The following is a 19539-nucleotide window of genomic DNA, read 5'->3' as shown; positions in this document are numbered from 1 at the left end:
ATAGCCTACAGGCGAAGAAATATACAATTTAGAATGTAACAAGATTTCAAACAAACACAGGCACACGTGTGAGAGGAACAGGGATCGATGCAGAGTTGCTATGGGCCTTGGGGATAATAATCAAATTTTTTTTTCTTTTTCGTAAACATTTCATCTTGATATCTCGATCTATTGCGGAAATTGGAGAAACTTTCCCGTTGCTTCCCGTTTAATTTTCAGCTGAAAACCATCTCAAAGTAGACGGGCGCAATATTACAAACACAAGCGCAGAGCTTCAATATCTTTATCCGACTTTGCAGCACGGTATATAGTGGATTTTCAGCCCAAGAAAAAGAAACCATCAATTCCTTTAGTCGTGAATAATGTAGACCGAGAACGTCTGGTCCAATGTGCGAGTAGAAACCTTAAATATAAATAATAAAATCCAGAAGAATAACGAACGCCACCAGCCAAATGAAAAAGATGATGCGATTAAGCCAATAAAAGGCTACTTTTAAATCTCGCCCACGTAAAACGCGCTCAGTAGGGCGTTTTCCATATTGCAAAGTTTCCTTTTTTTTAATCCCCTCCCCCCCCCCCAAAAAAAAACGTTCTACTTCAAGGTTAAAAGGCCACGATCAAAAACACATTTGAAAAATGGGAAACAAAAGATTTTGTTTCTTAGCTTCTATCCTACATGTATGGGATTCAAAACGAGCTCGCGGGAAGCCAGTGCGATCAAAAGACACACACATTTCGTTGGATCTGTGATAACGAGGGAATCGGAGCAATGCAAAGGAATATGTTGCGTAACGAGCGACTCGGATTGAGTGGCTATATTCCCACTATCAAACACCATGATCAATGGGAGCGGCCAAGCGTATGCTCATGTGATTACGTACGATCGATTCTTCATGATAGCGATCGAAGGTATGCCTGCTGAGAAACGTTAGACGTCTATCAACCCAACTAAGGATACAACTTATTAGACTTGTGGGAATTGAACTTGCGTAATAGGCGAATAATGAACTTTTTAACGAAGATACGAGAAATCATGAAAAAAAGGGTGGAATTTTTGAAAATTTCTATTTTGCAGTTATGTTTGTTAGTCTTGATCGTAAGTAACGAGACTTTAGGCTTTTTGTTTTATTTTTCCGAAAACTTTAGAATTTTACGTATCTTATCTGCATAGCACGGGAACAGGTGGGAAATCGATTCTCGGAATAACACGCAAAAGCCGCCTGTCTGTGAACATACCATTGTCTACGAAGTACCATCAAAATTCGAAGAACAGTTTAAAAATTTATATGGTGCGATTCGTCGGCAATGTCCATCAGTTTGGTGTTTGCTATTGATTCCCCAATTCCTTGTATTATTTGAATATGAATTTTTTACTGACTGACCTCCAAATGAAAATCAATAACCCTTGAAATTTTAAAGAACTGCATAAATTTTCTCCCATATTTTTACAGCTTTCTTGTAATCTGTTTCGGTATTTGTCTTTCATCCGGCCTAACTTGCATCGTAATACGTTGCGTACTGGATACCATCAATAGGTTATTGGCGATACCAAAAAGTTAGACTCTGGCACGACCAGTTTCGCGACAAAATTTTTTTTTCTAATGGCACAAAGCAATGTGCTACATGATGTTATGCAATTGGCAAAGGCTGGCACGAGCTGTACAACGCAATAGGAAGAACAACGTGCATGCAAAATAGGTGACCACGACATTTGTTTCTTCTGTTGCCCTTGGAAACCTTAGACCCACCTGGATCAAGAGCTTCCGCATTATTGCTATATGGCCAACGTATTATTGAACTCCCTTGACCAGTAGCATACTTGTTTGGTTTCCAACATCGTGACTTATTTTTTTTACGTCAACGTGGTCAACCCCTCCCCGTTTCGATCTGTTACTCTACGTTGCGCAGCACAACTAAATTCTGAAATGGAGATCATTGGGCTGTATGTTGATCACGCCTTTTAACGCAGGTTGAATCACCCGCAACCAGACATGTTGCAAACAGTTGGAGTAACTAGCACAATAATTTGCATCGACTGTGTGCGAAATAATTTATCCAGAGACTTTTGTTTAAAACGCCGCCTGTGACTCTCAAACACAAAAAGGGTTTCGCTTAATGAGTTGCGATTCCGTCGTCACGCTGAGTTGACTGTCTTCATTACAATAATCTGAACAAGCTTCTGAACACCAACAAACTACTGTACACTACACATATACCCATCGTGTAGATGAAAGTTGAAACCGTACAAAAATAAAGCGCGTGATCCCGGTATCGTAAAACCGCATATGAAAACGTACTCAGAAACCGACAGGCTCACAAGTAGTATTGATTATCCCACCACACAGGCGGGCGCCTGAGGCATAAAATAGACAATAAGGCATAGCCATATGAGTAAAGGGTGAAACTCAAGAACTAAATGCGGACAAAATGGCTGCATGCCGCCAATGTGTAGTGTCACTCTTCTTTTAGGTGAAAACAATTATGTCATCCATTATCTTTATTGATTTTGTTTTTTGCTATCCGAAAACGCTGCGGATGGCTTAAGAGTTTAATTTTCCGAGCTTTATTTTAGTGTATGATAAATAACAGAGTGCACGGTGTATAACAATACCCTTGAGCGTTATTGCCGTCATTAGCGATTTCTTTTCTGTCCTCTTTTTCGGAATGATTTCAAAATCATCCAACAAACACCTTCAAAATTTTAAATAAAATAAAAAAGTTCTTTATTTACTCTTTAGTCAGGTATTTTTTCTTTGCCAAAGAAAGGGAACAATTTCGTATGCATATACGGTATAATAAGGCATTTATATGCTACTCTAGCGTTCGGCGAAGAATGAACAAAATGAGTAAAACAAAATAGTGCGATTAGTAAGAGCAACATGCGTGAAATTCTTTGGAAAACAAGGCTTTCCTTTAGAATTAGAACAATCATTTACCATCAGTTTGGCGCAAGTGAATGCGTACAACGAAGATTGCCTAAATATGTATCTGTAAAGAAAATATTGCCATTTCATTTTGAACGAAGGTTAGGTGAGGCGCTTTGCGCAATTTCAAGCCTTATGCGAACAATAGAATAACGAAACGCTGGTCGTGAACTATATGCCAGCTCATTCTGTAATCCAAATAAAAGCCGTTTGAAGACGAGACCCGTCGGCAAGTTTCACGACACCGTCGTTTGCATATTCCTAGCCCAGCGGGCGTTTGTGTAAAATGTTCGCAGATGCCCCACGATAACCTACGCCTTTCAATTGAGTACCTAAACAACTGTTCCACGGTACCGCTCGGAGTGCGATAGATTATGCTTTATCCTGCATCGGAGTGTGTTTGTGTAAATCTAAACATCTATCGAGTCCCACGCATCTATTTATACGTGTCAATTAACATTTCTCCAGCGCATAAAAGCAAATGGTTTTACATAGCATCTATTTGCCTTCATCATCCGGAAGTGTTTTCAATTGAACAGAATTTATCGTTCGTTTAGGCTACACGTGAATGGCTATACTTGAATATTTAATATCTCATTATGTACAGCCTGTACTGTAGTCATAGCAACGTGCTTTTGCGTGAAGGTAATAATTTGCAACGATCATGAACGTTTTTCTTGATTTTATATCGTATTTAGCCGGTGACATACTGTACATTTTCAATTTCTAGCGAAAATTGACGTTTTGTACGCAGCAAAGTTGGCAGAGCGATGTATGTCTTTTTGTGCTCCACTCCAATGTTTGCCCAATAGTGTAGGCTACTGCATTTTATAAACTACACAACTAGCTTACATTCGAAAAGCACAGCATAGAGTAGATGACGATTATCCTTTACAAGTGACAGCCGTCAAAGCGACTTCCGAAAATTGAAAGTAAGCATTTGCCAACTTGTGGCATCATCTCATGGTGACTGTCATTTTCATCGCATTAGTCAAGATACGTTAATCCACGATAGCCTGAGCTTCGCAATGGGGGCGGGGCATTTTTTTGTGTGTGAAGAAAAGCAGCACAAGAGCGTTTAGCATAGCGTATGTTCTATTTCTGATGAATTTCATTTGCAACTCCAGGGAGGTCGAGACTTAGAACGTACGCAGATTGATTTCGCGAGAGCCATCAATTATCCTTGCTTTCATCGACGCACGTTTTTTTTTCTAATCAAAATCAAAGCACATAAGGCATCAATGCACATGTGCCACGCTGAGAGTCGTCCGCAGCTGATTGGAAGCTGGATCGTTGTGTCGCAATGAGGAATGCATAATCCTTTGAATTGGGTTTTGATCAGCTTATTATACACAGATGACAGTGACTCGTAGAGGCATGAATCTTCTTAACTCCGATCGTATTAGCGGAATATCATAAATCATCCGACGCCCCCATCCTTCGCGTCTATCGGGTTCTAAGGATCCGGTGTCGTGATGGCGAAAACGTTCTCGTATGATGAAATTTGAACTAACCCGCATAGACCTTAACAAATTCAACATATGGTTGAACGTGGAATCGCTTTCGTACAAACTTATCATTCATAAAGCTTCCTTTCATTTGCACGGATACGCAAAGTAGGAGCTAAAAAAAACACTCGGTTTACTTTTTTGTTTAAATGCTTCTAAAATCAGGTGGGCATCATTCGGTGTGTCTAGATGATCAATTTTCTTCATAACTGCCTAGTCTATTTGTAACGGCAGAGGGGCATTTGAAATGAACTTTTTCATGATTCCAGCAAGGAATAACCTAATTTTAAACTGAAGGGGAGAAATCGCTGATCTGGAAACCTTAAATATGCAATCTATGCAAATGCAGGTTCATTTTGATACCTATACTCCGAATGGATAGCGTATATCCGTATCCTGTTGCATAGCAAACCAATGGTTCCTTGTTGTATACCTATTTATCAATTCACAAATTCAAACGTAATAAACGTTTTAGATCATTGACTAGTTTCGTCGGATAATTTAACGAACGGCCACAATTTACCACAGTCACATCTGCGCGGGCGGGACGTGAAAACTGATGCTATTTTTTTTATTGAGTGGTTGCCACGAAGCTTAGCAATAATAATTAAATTTCTATTCTATTATGTTTATCTTCTCTTACAAGCTAGGAAAGAATTAGTTAACTATGACCTGGTATTGGCCAACACGAATTTCGGCAATCCACACAACTATTTGTCAATGTATACTTGACTGAATCGAATAATCCTACTCCTCCCCCCCCCCATTAGAACCAGCCGCATGTACGTCCAACAACACACAGACGAAACACCTAGTCATTCGGATTATATACATAGTGGACGACAACAAAACATATACGAGGCAAATGAACGTTAATGCAGACAAACGACAGTCTCCGCAAATACGGTGCGTGAGTTATCATTGGACAGTTGCGTTTATATCTTGTCGGGCAAAACGGTAACATGAATAAGAGTTGCGTGAGCGTCTAAACGACAGCAATATACGACCGCATGATACAGAAAACGATCTACTAAACAGAATTAAATAAAATGTGCATGTCAAGTGAAAAATAGACGATCCAAACGAATAAAACGTGACAACCGAAATTCACGAAGTTTTCGCTTTCAAACTAATGAAATTTAAAGAAACTGAACTATTGCCCGCTGTCAGTCGTCTCATGTCTTTTACTTTTGTTTCAGCGCGTATGGAAGTTTTTCTTTAACGATTATAACAGGTAGCGGAGTGTATAATAGCAATATGAAAAGCCTTTCGTATTGTTCCTGCCGGTAAACTTTGATATGAATCTCTCAGTCGACAGGCCAGTGCTACAACCAACTTCCTGTATATTAATATATGTTCAATTACTTGCGCGCTAGCGGAGTATGAAGTCTCCTTGCTATAGGACGGAGAGCAAGCTGTCACTTGGAAGACGTCGCCAAGATGGCACCCTGTCAAAACGTATGATACGCTTCCTATGTCACCGCGGCGAATGCCTGCAGGAAACAGCCATCACGGCCAATCAATCTGAGAAAAATAAGAGCTTCTGCCGTTTCTGCTTTACTCCCGCTGCCATACCTTGCAGGAACAACGGAACCGAACATCCGATTTTGTTTTTCTTTCTTTTTTTTTTAAATTTTCCAGTGATGGTTTCACAACTCACCTATTCGTAACGATCGGGTAAATGACGACAATTTTCACAGAGTATTTTTTTAAACAGGTGAAAGAAGATCCGCATCCAATAGGTGAAAACAGGAAGGAAATAGCTGACTACGAAAACACACGACTGATTCCGACCAAAGCCAGGATTCTGACTGCCATATATCCTCTACTTCCCTCCCTTTGCCGCTTACTCCCACACTCCCACCCTGCGTCACCGGAACTAACGGACCTAGTGGCAGAAAGAGGAAGGAAGAGGGTACGCTTGCGCCTTTCTTTTTGCAATAAACTGTGAACGCGTTGCCTACGCCTTCATGAGTCTTTTTGACGTATTCAGACTTCAAAATGAAAACCACGCCATTTTTTCACGTATATATATTTATGCGAACAATAAGTACCAGGCCTTGCCAAAATGCTTGGCATAAAGAATCTATCATAGACTCCTTTGTATTTCGTGCGTGTACGCAATAATTCAATTAGGCTATGTAAAAAAATAAAATAAAATGGTAAAATTCACGAAGAAAGTGCCGACTACAAAGAGCGTACAGTTGTCTACGCAACGCCAACAAAATTCAGGTTGGCTTATGGTGCAAGATAAAAATGCGTGTTATGTTCAAAAGCTTCTGATAGCTAAAGCCTTCTCGATGTTTTAGAATTAAATGGCAGAAACTTGTTCAGCATAAACCACTTCACTGCCACGGTAAACGCTATGGCTTACGAGACATGAAACTGAAATTGAAATCATTATTGCTGACCTGATTTTCCAAATCATCTGCTCGAATATGATTGTGGGGATAGCAGAGCGAGATTAAGAGACTGAATATTATAGCTCTTATAACTGTGTCGCTTAGTCCGAGCAAATGAAAACAGTACACCCAAATAACAGAAGTCTAATAACCGTCATGAATCGATTGCTTTTTTTCCGAACCCTTTTTATTTCCTCTGGATGGTGGCCACATCATCTAATGTACAGCGCAAACTTAGCCATGATGCTTTTCTATGTGAACACTAGCCGTCTCAAACGTTGTTAGGAACGAACGTATTGTGCACGACGGTCGTATCAGGCGGAACTATGAAGCACGTTGAACGAGGTATGGACTACAAAAATGAGAATCGATTCAATTAGCTTGAGGGATCATTCCGAGTTCGTTTCAGGGATGATTTTTGCAGTGGTAAATCAATATTACGCAACGCACCGTAGAAATGGATAGGGAAGAAAAAAAGAAATTTCATTAAGCTTATTTTACCTACAGCTCGTCCCGTATAGTGCTGTTAACAGCTAATTTGTTTTCCCACAAACATTCGTCACCGAACGAAAAATAGCGAAACTTCGAAGAGGAAATTTCTCTGGAATTAACACATGCGTTTCGTTTTGGTTAAAAATTTGTAGATCTTTTTCGTTTACAAAACAATTCTAGTAAGGTTTACGGTGATACAGGATGTTCCTAATTCCACTGCGTGCAGTGTTTAGGCAAACGATTTATCTGATAAAACAATCTAATATGGTAATTGTTTTAGCAAATTTAGAAAGTACGAGCTTTCGTGCTTTACGATTGCGCTTTTATTTTCCCAATCATTTCTGGTATTTATTATAAACCATTGATTATGGATTTTTATTAACAAGCAGCAGCTCTTGCTCGATGCCTTTTTGCCCCAAGACGTACAGATAAAAGTGTACGTGTTAAGGATTCTCGTTTTTACAGTTAAATCGATGTTGACATAAAGAAATTCTTCCTATAGGCTCTGCGTCATCTATACATCGGAGGACATTCGTGAAAACGGTCTCGATAAGTACCGCTGCTATCGATTTTCATCGGCTGGAACTGTGCACAATCCGAGATTTGAAAGTGATTTGTAATAAGACGAAAGGCTGCGTCTTCAATCTTTATTTTCAATACATCTAAAAAAGAAAAAAATTCAAATTTAGCCTTTTTAAGGATTAAAGACGTTGTCTTTTAACTTTAGCTGTTCCTGTATGGGTATCGAGTTGGTCATCAAAGGCTGATGTCTCCAGTTGACCACGAAGTCATCTATCTTCCAAAGCTATATATTATCGGAAAAGTGCTCGCTATACCACCATTGCAGGACCGTATGTTACACTACTTTAACAAGTAAATTCATTACGCCTATATGGCATGCCGTCAGCTCGATATCCTGTTTAGCTCATGACTACCATAGTCAGTAGCTCATACTCGGTATCTCGTCATATGGTTCATTTCTAAATATATTGTCGTTCAAATCTCAGTGAGATATCAATAGGTACTCATTAGCATATCATTGATTAGGCGTCATCTATTCAAAAATGAGCAGAGGTAATCACGTGTGGCACGGATGTCTACTTTGTGAACTTCGTTTCAGCCTCATAGTTTGATCAACTTTTCTACTACAAAAAAACAGAAAGACAGAGAGCCGTTGCTATCACGCTACCTATCAGCGGCATACATTCGTGCGGTCTTAGTCACGATGATGGTACGCTCCCGGAGACATGAGGAATAATGCCATTGACAACTTAATGTATTTCCCAACACGGGATCGAACCTATTATACAAATTCTCTTTGCAAGGCTTCCTTCCGAGTATTGATAAAGAGCACAACATGGCGCAATTATTTCTTCACGGCAGGCATTTGCTTTCAATTGATTATCAATTCCAGATGGTGAGTGCGTTCGAAAACTAGGGCGCTTCAGATGATATTCGCATTTGTTTTCAGTGCAAACGCCCAGACGAGTTTGCATTTGTCATAATCTTGAAAATGCAAATTCCCCTGGACCCAGTGTTCTCCATTAGGCCTTGAAGGCACGTCTCCTGCCCAGGCAGTATATAAAGCTTAATAAAAAGGTGGCTCGTATGTTTTTCTCTTTACGGTTTGCTTTTAAAACGGGGACCTTTAAAGGGCCCGGAGTTTCTCCCCATGCGTATTTTTTTTTTAAATGTTCTGCTGAATGCGGACAGGCAATATAAAAAGGAGAGAGGGAAAAAGCTTGAGCGAAACGTGGGGTAAACAAATCCAGACGCAAATAATACCAATAAAGAAAAGGTATTAGAGTAGAGGTATATAGTATAACATAAAAACTAGCCCTTTCCGTGGGAGCCTGAACTCAAGCAACAAGACCATCATTACTCATGTGCGAAGAGGTAAAAGGATGGAAGGCAATTGTGAACCAGACATTTCACGTTTTTGACAATTCTGGAACAATGATTCTTGGCTGCTACAAATTTTCTGTCATAACTCTTTTTAAACGCCCAAAACTCGTGATGGGGTGAACAAGAATAAAAGCACCTTTCGGTGCTATAACCAAGAAGTATACGATCAAAAGAAAACAATAAGTGCTTTTTCTTTCAATGTTAAATGTTAAAAGAACGACAGCACAAGAGCACACTAGGAAAATAATAAAATATAACAAGAAAAAAGCAAACAAAGCGTAGGTCTTGCACTGTGTCCTTTCAAACATACTCGGCCTTTACAATACGTTGGAGTGCAGAAATGCGATGGATAAACGAAAGAAGGAAGAAGAAAAAAAAAAGAAAACAAAACAAGTAGAAGGAAATAGGGTCAAACTGTATTTATTGACCGACAGCACTGCGTCAAAGGATAACCGCACAAAGTTAACCAAAACGACAAGAAGGTAAAGACCGAGCAGGTCGGGGATGGGCTCTTTTATTGTTCAATACATAAAATTAGTTTTCAACTTCCAAAATTCTTTTGGTCGTTAATTATTCTGAGATTATTAACAATGGACGGAATGAAATCAGAATGGCTACTTTCGTTTTCTGTACTCGAAATCCATGCTGTTATCAACGAATCAACAGTTATACTTTTGGACAGTTGAGAAATCCGATGATTCATAGGACGGAAATGTAAACACGCAATGTGTTTAATTCACTGTGCGCTACTAGCCGTTCGGGAACCACATAAACGTATAATAAAGAAAACATGTAAAAATCAAGGTCCATCAGAACAGACTATTTGCACGCGCGAGGGTACAATAGAGATAAAGATAATTTATAGCTAAATTTTTTTACTCTAGTCGCAGCTGCAAGTTCACATAGCTTAAAAAGCGCTATTTTGCGCAGCAGATGGCTTTTGGCGAATCGATTTTTTTGCGCCATAGCTCACAAATCTTTCCTTGCCACCTTTGGATTCATCTTCGGTCACACGCCATAAGTTCGAATCATATGCGTGTCACCTTAATTTTTTTTTTTAATAAAATATTCCAGTAGGTGACGGCGTTACTGGCGGATAATGCGTCACTTGCCGGAAAGACATTCGCATTGCAAACATGCTAACATGAAAAAAAGGGGTGGGTAAAACACAAAGCGGTGAGACCGTGTTGTTATAGGTTTCAGGGCGACGAAACGCAGGACCATCGGCTAACTGCCGTCGGTCACTAAAGACTTTTGAAAATCTTCGATCAAAGCCGCATATTCCTCTTTGAGTGTCTGAATAATAGACCGTTGCTCGTCAATGATGTTCGTCATTTCCCTACACCTTTCATCTAAAAACGTCATCAGTAAAACAACAGGCGCATTAAGAAGAAGAATTAAAAATGAACAGAGAGATGGAGGATAATGGCGTGTAGCTCATAATGTAATACATCGTTTTGTTATCTTACCGTGTTTTCTCTTGGCCTCTTGGAGAGAATGGAGTAACGAGACTTCACGTTGTTCTAGATATTTGACCAGCGAAGAAGCTTGAGAGCCAGACTTGACCGCTTGGACCCTTTCACCTTCTCGTTGGCTTGCTGCTAAGTGCAACTAATGCAATGGACGAAGAAAAAAATATCTTTTATTATTATTGTTATTATCTTCTCTATTCGCTCAACATGGACATCAGAGGTTAACTATTTTGTTTCTGGTTGCTCTGGTTCTTTGTCTCGCAAGCTTTTCGCACGCGGTTGAATAGAACTTACATAACATTAAAACATCGAGTCTCATGGGCACGTGCGACAGTCTACGAGCTTCAAAGACGGTTCGATTTCTTGCTGGCCTTAGAACCGGCGTTCACCAAGCAACTAGAAACTTTTGAAGGTTCTACTTCTATTGATCGCTAGCCGCATGCAAACTTTTTCTGTCTTTTGTCATAAACAGAGTCTTTAAAATGACATCAACATCCATAAATTCCATTTTAACTTCACTAATGTTGATCTTCTTTTTATCTGAAATCAATATTGGCAGAACGAACTGACACTTCGAAGAAGTTAACTGCGATCTAAATATACGGCTGAGTGGTGTCAGCTTCATTCTTTGTTCTCAGGCTTCAAATGATCGCTTGACGACGGAGCCACTGCATCATCCGATCCCAACAAGCAAAGTGCATCAGACAACCACGTAGATGTTTCTAGGAGGCTCTTGGATTTTCCTCCCTAAATATCTCTTGTTACGGCCTACCTCGAGGTTTCGTTGCTCCAATTCTTTGATTGCTTTATCGTAGTCTTTTTTCCGATTGTCGGCCTCCTTGCTGAGTAGATCGATTTTTCGTCGTAAAAACTCAGCCTCAACTCGGACAGAGTTGGCTTCTTGCTCTGAAGCTTTGCAGTTTAACTCGGCCCGTAGTTCGGCTTCACCCAGTCGCCTTTGTAGCTCTGCCTGCTGGCCAGCCAGACGACCTTGTTCACTCTGCATTTGACCTGAAGGACGTAAAATTGTTTTCAAAAATAATAAATTAGAAAAAATCTAACGTTCTTTTGTTAAATTTGATTTCACGAATTTTTGCACCACCAATAATTGTATCCTGCAAATTTTGCTATGTAAACAAAAACTCGGTATGAAAAGTAAGGTAAAAGATGAAGCCAATGCTTCTGAATGCAGCAATGCGGCTTATGGCGTAAAACCGCCATACCTGACTGTCACCGAGTTTTTTCTACTTCAACAGATTGGCATAACAAGTAGATCATTAATATGTTACGTACTGATTTGTCGCTGAAAGTCTTGACGACTACTTTCCAACAGGTTACTCTTGATCTGAATTTCGTTTTTCAGGACAGCTTCGTTACGCTGGGACTGCTCTAAATCCAGTGATAAGCGAGTCAGCGCCTCGTCTCGCAAATCTCTTTCTCGCTTTAGAGCACTCACTTGCTCAGCTAGTCTAAAATATCGAAACATATAAAAGAATTGTAAATGTTTAATATGTATGACAACTAACATCGCATTATGCACAAGGTCATCTGTGGCTGAAGTCGGAAATAAGCGGTAAAATTTAGAGTACTTACTTCGATTCCCATCGAGTCCTTTCTTCTTGCAAACGCCTCGAATGTTCAGCGTTGAGCGTCGCCATTTGTTGCTCATGCTGATCGACCAGCGAAACCAAACGCCGAACTTCGTTCTCCATCTAATAGACATTGATGCACGTGAACCAAGAGAGATAAAAGATGCAACATGAAATTCTTTTGCCGTGTGTTTCAAAGCAAACTTTGCTTTTGAAATTTTTCGTAGGCTTACCTGAACACGCTCTAGCTGAGCTTGTTCAGCAACTTCTACACTTTGCTGAACTTGTCCCAGCGCATCCGCTTCTCGCTGCTGCAAACTGGAAACTGTGGAACGTAGCATGTTTACCGTGCTAAGTAGATCCGACTTTTCCCTTTATAAAAGAAAATGAAACACAAAACGCTTGTTAACCCCTGTTATTAAAATGAACCCTCATCTCGTTTGCTAATTTATCCAATAACTTATATTGGCATGAAGCCTTTAAATCCACCATGCAACAAAAAAGATGGATGTTTAACAAGTATCTGAACCAACGAGTTCGGAAATTACCGTTAGTGGCAATACCAACCGTGTCTTCGATTGTACGATAACTACCATAATTACATAAATATAAAAAATACGGTTAACTTAATTTACAAACAAAACAAAGAGAAAAAACCGAAATCCGTGTTCTAACGGATGTAGGACAAAGAATACAAAACTTGAGTTGCCTAGAGATCAACACCGACATATTGTGCGACGCAAACGAAATTTTTATTATAACAGGAAAAAGAAATTAGTTTATCAGCGCTTAGCGTATTGCAGTAGATAACTTTCGACTTCAGTTTTAATTTGAAACGGATTTTTGATGGGCCATCCCCAACCAAGGGAAATCATAAGAATCCCTCTAATATCAATTTGCACTCAGAATCGGCTATGGTAACTGCTTTAGATCATCATAAACAAAATTGACTAGTAGTTAACTATTAGCGAAGCAGCGAAGGTAGTAGTAACACCTAAATTTCATTGACTTCGATATAACATACCTGGAGATGTCTTCAGGTAGTTTTGATTTATCCTGCCCATTCCAACAGGTGTGTTCTGCCCACTGGTGAGTAAGTATTTGAATCTGATGTTGAGCTGCAGCTAAATCTTGCATTAGCTTTTTTCTTTTGGACTTCACAACTCTCATGACTGATGGAAAGTTTAGCATTTGATATTGTGTCAATCAGTGAAAAAAGTCTTTGAGTGACTGCATTTGCCTGACCCATTCTATTTGATTCCTCATTTGAAATCATGACTTTTGTTTCACTTATTATTCCTGGCATCTGTTTCTGTAGAAGGGTAATTTTTAGGAAGAACACAGTTATTATATGACCCAACATTAGGAAATGAATATGATGATATACTCTGTAAAATGCCACTTCTTTCTCCAACGCTTTTGTGTAAACCATTTGCTTCTGAATCCATCCAATTAGAATGTAATCTGTACTATTTCCTTCAACAACAAATCCAGTTTTATGATGCAGTGGACTTTTGAAAAGAGATTTCCGAGCAGAAAGTGATTTTGTCTCTGAGTTTTCTGATGAAGTGGCATTATGCCTAACAGAATCCTATCCAAAAATGGAATTAAAGGTTTCAATTTAAGTCCAAAGGATTGGTTAAATGGTTATTTATACTACCTTCAATCCATTTTTGTAAACTTGATGATCTGAACTGTCACTCTCAGACAAAAATTGTTTAAGCTGATGAACAGCTCTATAGTACTCGTCTGGGCTATCACTTCTTCGTAAATCCATTTTTTAAAGTTTCATAAACGGCAGGTGGTTTTTGACGAGCCAGCAGAATATAAATGGAGTTCAAGACCATTTAAAATTCTGAACTCCAAAACTGAATTTCGAATGTTTTGAATCTGGTATTTACGCCAATCTTTTCTGTAAGCCGTTGCTATGGCAACAGCAGTGTGAATTCCTTTAAGAGTTGATCTACTATTACTTTTGCTAGAAATCCATTTCACATTTGGCTTTAATCCTTTCTAATTCTTATTGGGGAACTTTTCAATATAATTTTCTTTGCACCTTTCTTGAAATTTTCTAATAATTTATCATATAAAACAACCGTTAAAAAAAAAGATGTTCACGTAAAGTATGGTATCACTACCTTCCGCCAGATGGTTGCAGTGATAAAATTTTCTGTTTACGATTCATCCCATTCGGCCAGCAAGAAACATGGATGCCGCCATCAAGCAAGATTTGCCTCCTGAAGGAGGATACCAAAAGATACAATATGCTCGAAATCCTGCTAAAACATATTTCAGAGGTAGGTTTACATCTAAATTTTTCATTTTTAATTGAGACACCTTTAGTCCCATTTTTCATGAATCCCGTAGCATTGAGAATCGGAAAACGCTGTGGTTTACGGCTTTCATAACCGAGTTTATTACTTAATAGGAGGAAGATTGCTTGCCGGAGTTCTACTTTTTAATGGATGTACCACCTACTACTACTTTAATCACTGTTATCCAAAGATTTTGCATGAGAGAGTAGAAAAAAATGGTGCCCATTTAGCAACTCTACCTTTGCTTATGGCTGAAAGAGACCGCGCGTAAGAAATGCATATCATATGTTAATTTGGAAAGAAAAAAACTAATCACTGGTCTTAAAAATTGTTTTTAGTTACCTTAAACACTGTAGGGCCATTCGAGACGAAGAGGAAAAACTTATGGCCAATGTTCCTAATTGGGAGGTAAGAAAGTTCTAAATCTGCTTGTGTGTCAAGAAAATTCTTTAATTGCTACTTTTTAGGTTGGCAAGTGGAAAGGAGAACAAATCTACAAAACACTTGATAGAAATGACTTTAATGACCCTATCCTTTGTGAGTACTATGTTCATGCACCATTTTTTGATTTCTGGAAGAAAGCCCATGAAGCTCAAATCCAAGTTTGAACATAGTTTGTTGTCCTGCTGTAAATGTCAAAAACAGGAAAATAGTAAAAGTATCAACTGGTAACATGTCGAAACAATTTGTTTCCTGAAGGCTATTTTCTTATTTAAAAAAAAAATACTAATAAGTAATGTGTGCCATACATCAATATTCTTAAGCTAGTGTAAAAAAAAGAAGCACTAGAGAGAACCAGAAAAGCACGTTGTTCAACAAAAGAAATTTATTTCCCGTATCACGTGGGATTTCTAAATTAATTAAATGCAAGACTACTTGGTACCCCGTATAAAAAAGAACAATCGATATATAATGAGCGCTTGCCCAGTTCACTTTACTGTTGTATTTTTAGAAACTATCCAATGCCATTTACCTGACACATAATAAGGTCTTTTATCGCGTTTTCTACTATTTACGAAACGAAAAGTTCATTAAGCTCGATCCTTTCGCAATTGGATTAAGAGGGACTAACAAAACCATTTGAGAATGTGAAAAAGAGCTAAGTGGAATTGCAGGTTCAAAAGTCTAGCTTGAAAGAGGTTTCCATTTCTCAGCACTGATATTTCAGTTATTCGAAGATTGCAAGGAAAGCGAATGGATCAGTAATTCTCCAATTGAATTATTTAATAGGGACTGGTAAGGCGAATCCCACTTGTCGCTCGCTATACAATACTTGATACAGAGACAATAAAGTTTTTAGTCTTTTGACCGTAGTGTCGATCTCAACCATGGCGTATTAGTCTCGCATTCCCGGTAATAGCTTTTTGCTTTCGATTTGAATTTTTCGGAAATTCGCGCACGGGTTGTTAGAATTGATTACCAATTACTAAAGCAGAAGATATTATAGGAGAAGAAAGTCAAAAGTGGAATAATTTCTATAAGTCGTCCTTCAAATTTTGCGTTTGATGCATTCGATAAAAAAATTTACATTGGATTGGATGCCACAGATCATTCCATGAAATTCTTTGTATCTGAAGACAAAGCCGAATCGCGGCTCGGTGATGAACGATGGAATGTTACTAGTTTTTTCTGAAACGTTTCCATGGGTCCCAACAAGTTTAATCAAGCTTATTCGAAACGAGTCTAGAAACATCCGTCTTTAGATGAAAGGGGAAAAAAAAAGTAAATTTGGTTCAGTCCTGTTACTTGAAGCAGAACTTTTTTTTTTCTTTCTCACGTTTTCCTTACTCGATTGCCTAGGAAAAGAAGTGAGACCTTTAGAAGTCATACGATTTGGATCTCTTCGACCATGGGCACCGGTGATGGGAACGCGGTCTTTCACTGCCGACGTTACATTCTTGAATGCTACTCAATTTGAGACTGAGAAGGCAAAACTTTTGGTGAAGAAGCCTCCTTTTTTAGTTATATTAACTATCGACCATGATAGAAGATCCGTTCGACGGACGAAATTCTGCCAAAATTAGAGTACGATAGATGCTGTGTCAATAGGATGTCTTAACACCGTCACCTCGGTTCATTAGCCATCATGTGATTCGTACTTATGTAACCCGCTGCGTCGTGTCCTCCTCGTTTTTTTTTTTCGTTTTTGTAGCAAATACTGGCCCTCTCGCCAAAGTGTGAAGGTTGAAGAAGACGCTAAATTCTATTATGGTGAGTTCGTGTGATGCGTAGTGGTGGAAGATGAGTGTAATTTATGAAATGGAGGACCCAGTTTGTATTGGTTCACAATTTCATCAGTCACTCAAATGGAAGTTCTTGTGTTGTAATAAACACGTTCACTTCGTTGGATGGTGGATAAAAAGTTGGAGACACAACAACACTGCTTTCCACTGGAAACAAAGTGAAAGACCGGAGGTTTAAAAAATTACACTTCGATTACCTCAACTGGAAACTCAAATGGACGTACACAAATCAAATACGGAACCTTTGATGAAGGCATACAGTCAACCAACCAAATTCACGTCACTGAGATCATTGCAAACCTCCAGCGGAGTGCACTAGGTAACAGAGGGACTATTTATTTTCAAATAGTTATACACCGATCCGTTAAGGGGAAAAAGGACGTAACAGTTACGATTACGGATGATATAATGCCAACAAAAAATTATGGAATGAACTCTGAACTATCGATTAAGCACGTGAACTCATTTTACCGCTTAGTTTACGCTAAGAATCATAAGGCCCCGTTTAGCTGTAAAAGTATTCTAACTTCCACACGGCTATATGGAACCAATTTGATCTTTCACTCCGACAGTGGTGAAGAAATAGGCTATCCTGTCGACGTGTGGGAATATAGATAAAACAAAGAAGGATCTCTTGTTGCGTTAGCAGTGAAAGCTAAGGTGGATGAAACAGAAGTACTTCTAAACGCTAACGACATTTCTCAGTAAACACAAACACGTAAAAGCCTAACAAATAACAGAGCCTTAAACGAAGATGTTTTTCGCTTTCGTCTAAGCATTATACACTATACTCCAAAAAAGAATAAAACAAATCCCGGGGGTAGCATGCAAAGACAGCGCACGTAAAGTGAAGACTAGAAAGAAGATGCACTTTGTTTTGTTTCCCTCATTTCAAAGATTTCAGGTAGCGTCATCGACGTCTGGTTGCGTCAGAGTATTGCGTTCGACAATCATGAAGTGTACACGGACACAGCACGGGTGGATACGAAATATAAGCATCCAAAAAAAGGCAAGCACAAAAGAAAAGCAGAAAAAAAAGGAACCTGATGTGTAAACACGTTGCTTTGTATGCGCAACAAGAGCAACTCACTCAGGTTTCTTGTTGTGTTATTCTTGCAGTCCCCTCTCTGTGCTTCCAAGAAATGCGGAAGAAGTCTTAGTGCTTTAAGAAGCCCAGTAAGCACACATGAGTGGGATAGATCTTTAACAGAACACTGTACAAGCGTGCCGCTAAACCACAATATTCTTTCTTCGATTACCGCTGACGTACTAATGTTTGCTGACGAATGAGCTTCCGTCGAAAGTGTAATCCATAATACGGCCGTGATGTAAAAGTAGACAGTATCCTAGCCAATTCAACGACGTGCGACAAATACTTCTCCATCGCCTAGCTTGGCTTAGTTAGGCTCTCTATTGTTCTTTGGTAGCTAACTCTAAATTGACTGATGCGCTTGTAGCCGCAAAGCCAATGCCAGCAGGGCCCAATCTATAAAAAGTCGATGCCAGTTCATTATTATTACGGGTTCTACATGTAGGCCAGACGTACTGTATATATACTCATTCTGCTAATTACTGAAATCCCAAAAAAGTTTTCAACATTTCTTGTTTTAATTCTTAGCTCTTGACCCTTGAGGAACATGAAGGAAGCACTGCACATTTTTTTTACTTAACGGTCGTGCAGTCACAGTGTGTGCTTTCGCTGGGCGTCACGCGCATAGTCTCCTGATTCTGCATGGAATATTTCAATTATGCTCAATCCTATTATGTCGACAAAACCGCGAACTCAACCGCTTTTCTTTGCCTTTTTTTTTTCTCCTTTTACATTTTGACCTCTTGTACAGTCAGCAATTTATATTTACAGTACTTCAAATAAGCATCCCGCCGTTTGGATGTCAGGAACTAAAGGATATGTTCGGTAACTGTAAAAGTGAAAAACGGGAGAACATGTCCACTATGTGGGTTACTATCTTAACTCTCAAGTATAGAGTACATAAAAGAGGGAAGCAATATAGCTGCTAGCTATTTATTTTTTCAGTTTTTTCTTTTCATTTTCTTCAACTGGACGGGGGTAAATAGGATTTCCGTGGCGAGTCCCATCGCTTTACCACGATTGTCATCTCTACATCTGAGGTATCCTGGCTATAAATTGACAGAAATTGTATGGCTATCAGATCGATTCCCGGAGAGGGACGTGAATTGGACCTACTCTATTGCAATACTTTTTTTAGAATTTATTTTTTCGCTTCTTATCTCTCAGTTGGCTACGGAATAAATTGAAGAGTTTCTCCTTGCCCTGAAATGCAATCACGATACCAACACCTCTTGGATGAACGTGTATATCGGAGTCGAGTGGTAAGAAGAGCAGAACACGCGTTACAATTGAACGTTTATACTTAGATCCGCTTTCTAGTCATAGAGAGATACCCACTAAAGAAGGCCTCTTATGATCCACACATCCGCTTCGTGTCGTATGGCTTTTGTCGTTATAAAAGTACAGTATGCATAAACAGCAACGTTGTGTCTGCGATAGAAATATTTTTCGGATTCTATTCTCACTAAAAAGAATTTCCATTTTTAGCTTCTTTTATCTTCCCCTTTTTCCTTTTTTGTTATCGGTGCTTCAGTATCGATGGGTGCTACTGTGTAGGACGCCGTGTATACATACAGAAGCTCTTAATCGACCTGTATA

The 19539-nt window shown here is 39.1% G+C and overlaps 3 protein-coding genes across 3 annotated transcripts in view; 1 reads left to right on the top strand and 2 right to left on the bottom strand.

Moving 5' to 3' along the window:
* Positions 1-19539, bottom strand: part of LOC130692118 (eyes absent homolog 2-like) — a 120010-nt gene that overhangs the window by 74040 nt on the left and 26431 nt on the right. The gene's annotated exons all lie outside the window — the stretch shown is intronic.
* Positions 9711-14214, bottom strand: LOC130700862 (serologically defined colon cancer antigen 8-like). Its single transcript, XM_057522879.2, is given in 10 exon segments — positions 9711-10583; positions 10701-10842; positions 11476-11714; positions 11997-12172; positions 12297-12415; positions 12526-12664; positions 13317-13441; positions 13443-13604; positions 13680-13883; positions 13953-14214. Coding segments are annotated over 10 exon segments (1548 nt in total). The 5' UTR covers positions 14070-14214; the 3' UTR covers positions 9711-10458.
* On the top strand, positions 14452-15279 carry LOC130701845 (NADH dehydrogenase [ubiquinone] 1 alpha subcomplex subunit 13-like). The gene is made up of 4 exons (XM_057523675.2): positions 14452-14589; positions 14721-14874; positions 14946-15015; positions 15075-15279. The coding sequence occupies exons 1-4, from the start codon at positions 14499-14501 to the stop codon at positions 15213-15215; spliced, it is 456 nt and encodes a 151-aa protein (XP_057379658.1). The 5' UTR covers positions 14452-14498; the 3' UTR covers positions 15216-15279.

The sequence above is a fragment of the Daphnia carinata genome, chromosome 7, assembly GCF_022539665.2.
Source record: "Daphnia carinata strain CSIRO-1 chromosome 7, CSIRO_AGI_Dcar_HiC_V3, whole genome shotgun sequence".
Lineage (NCBI taxonomy): Eukaryota > Metazoa > Arthropoda > Branchiopoda > Diplostraca > Daphniidae > Daphnia > Daphnia carinata.
Note: the sequence above shows the minus strand (reverse complement) of the source record. Positions and strands in the feature narration are given on the sequence as shown.

Bases quoted from the DNA above. Each gene is read 5' to 3' on its own strand.
- LOC130701845 (XM_057523675.2), top strand. From the start codon at position 14,499: ATGGATGCCGCCATCAAGCAAGATTTGCCTCCTGAAGGAGGATACCAA. The intron at 14,590-14,720 runs GTAGGTTTACAT...ATTACTTAATAG, and splicing joins TGCTAAAACATATTTCAGAG to GAGGAAGATTGCTTGCCGGA. The intron at 15,016-15,074 runs GTAAGAAAGTTC...GCTACTTTTTAG, and splicing joins CCAATGTTCCTAATTGGGAG to GTTGGCAAGTGGAAAGGAGA.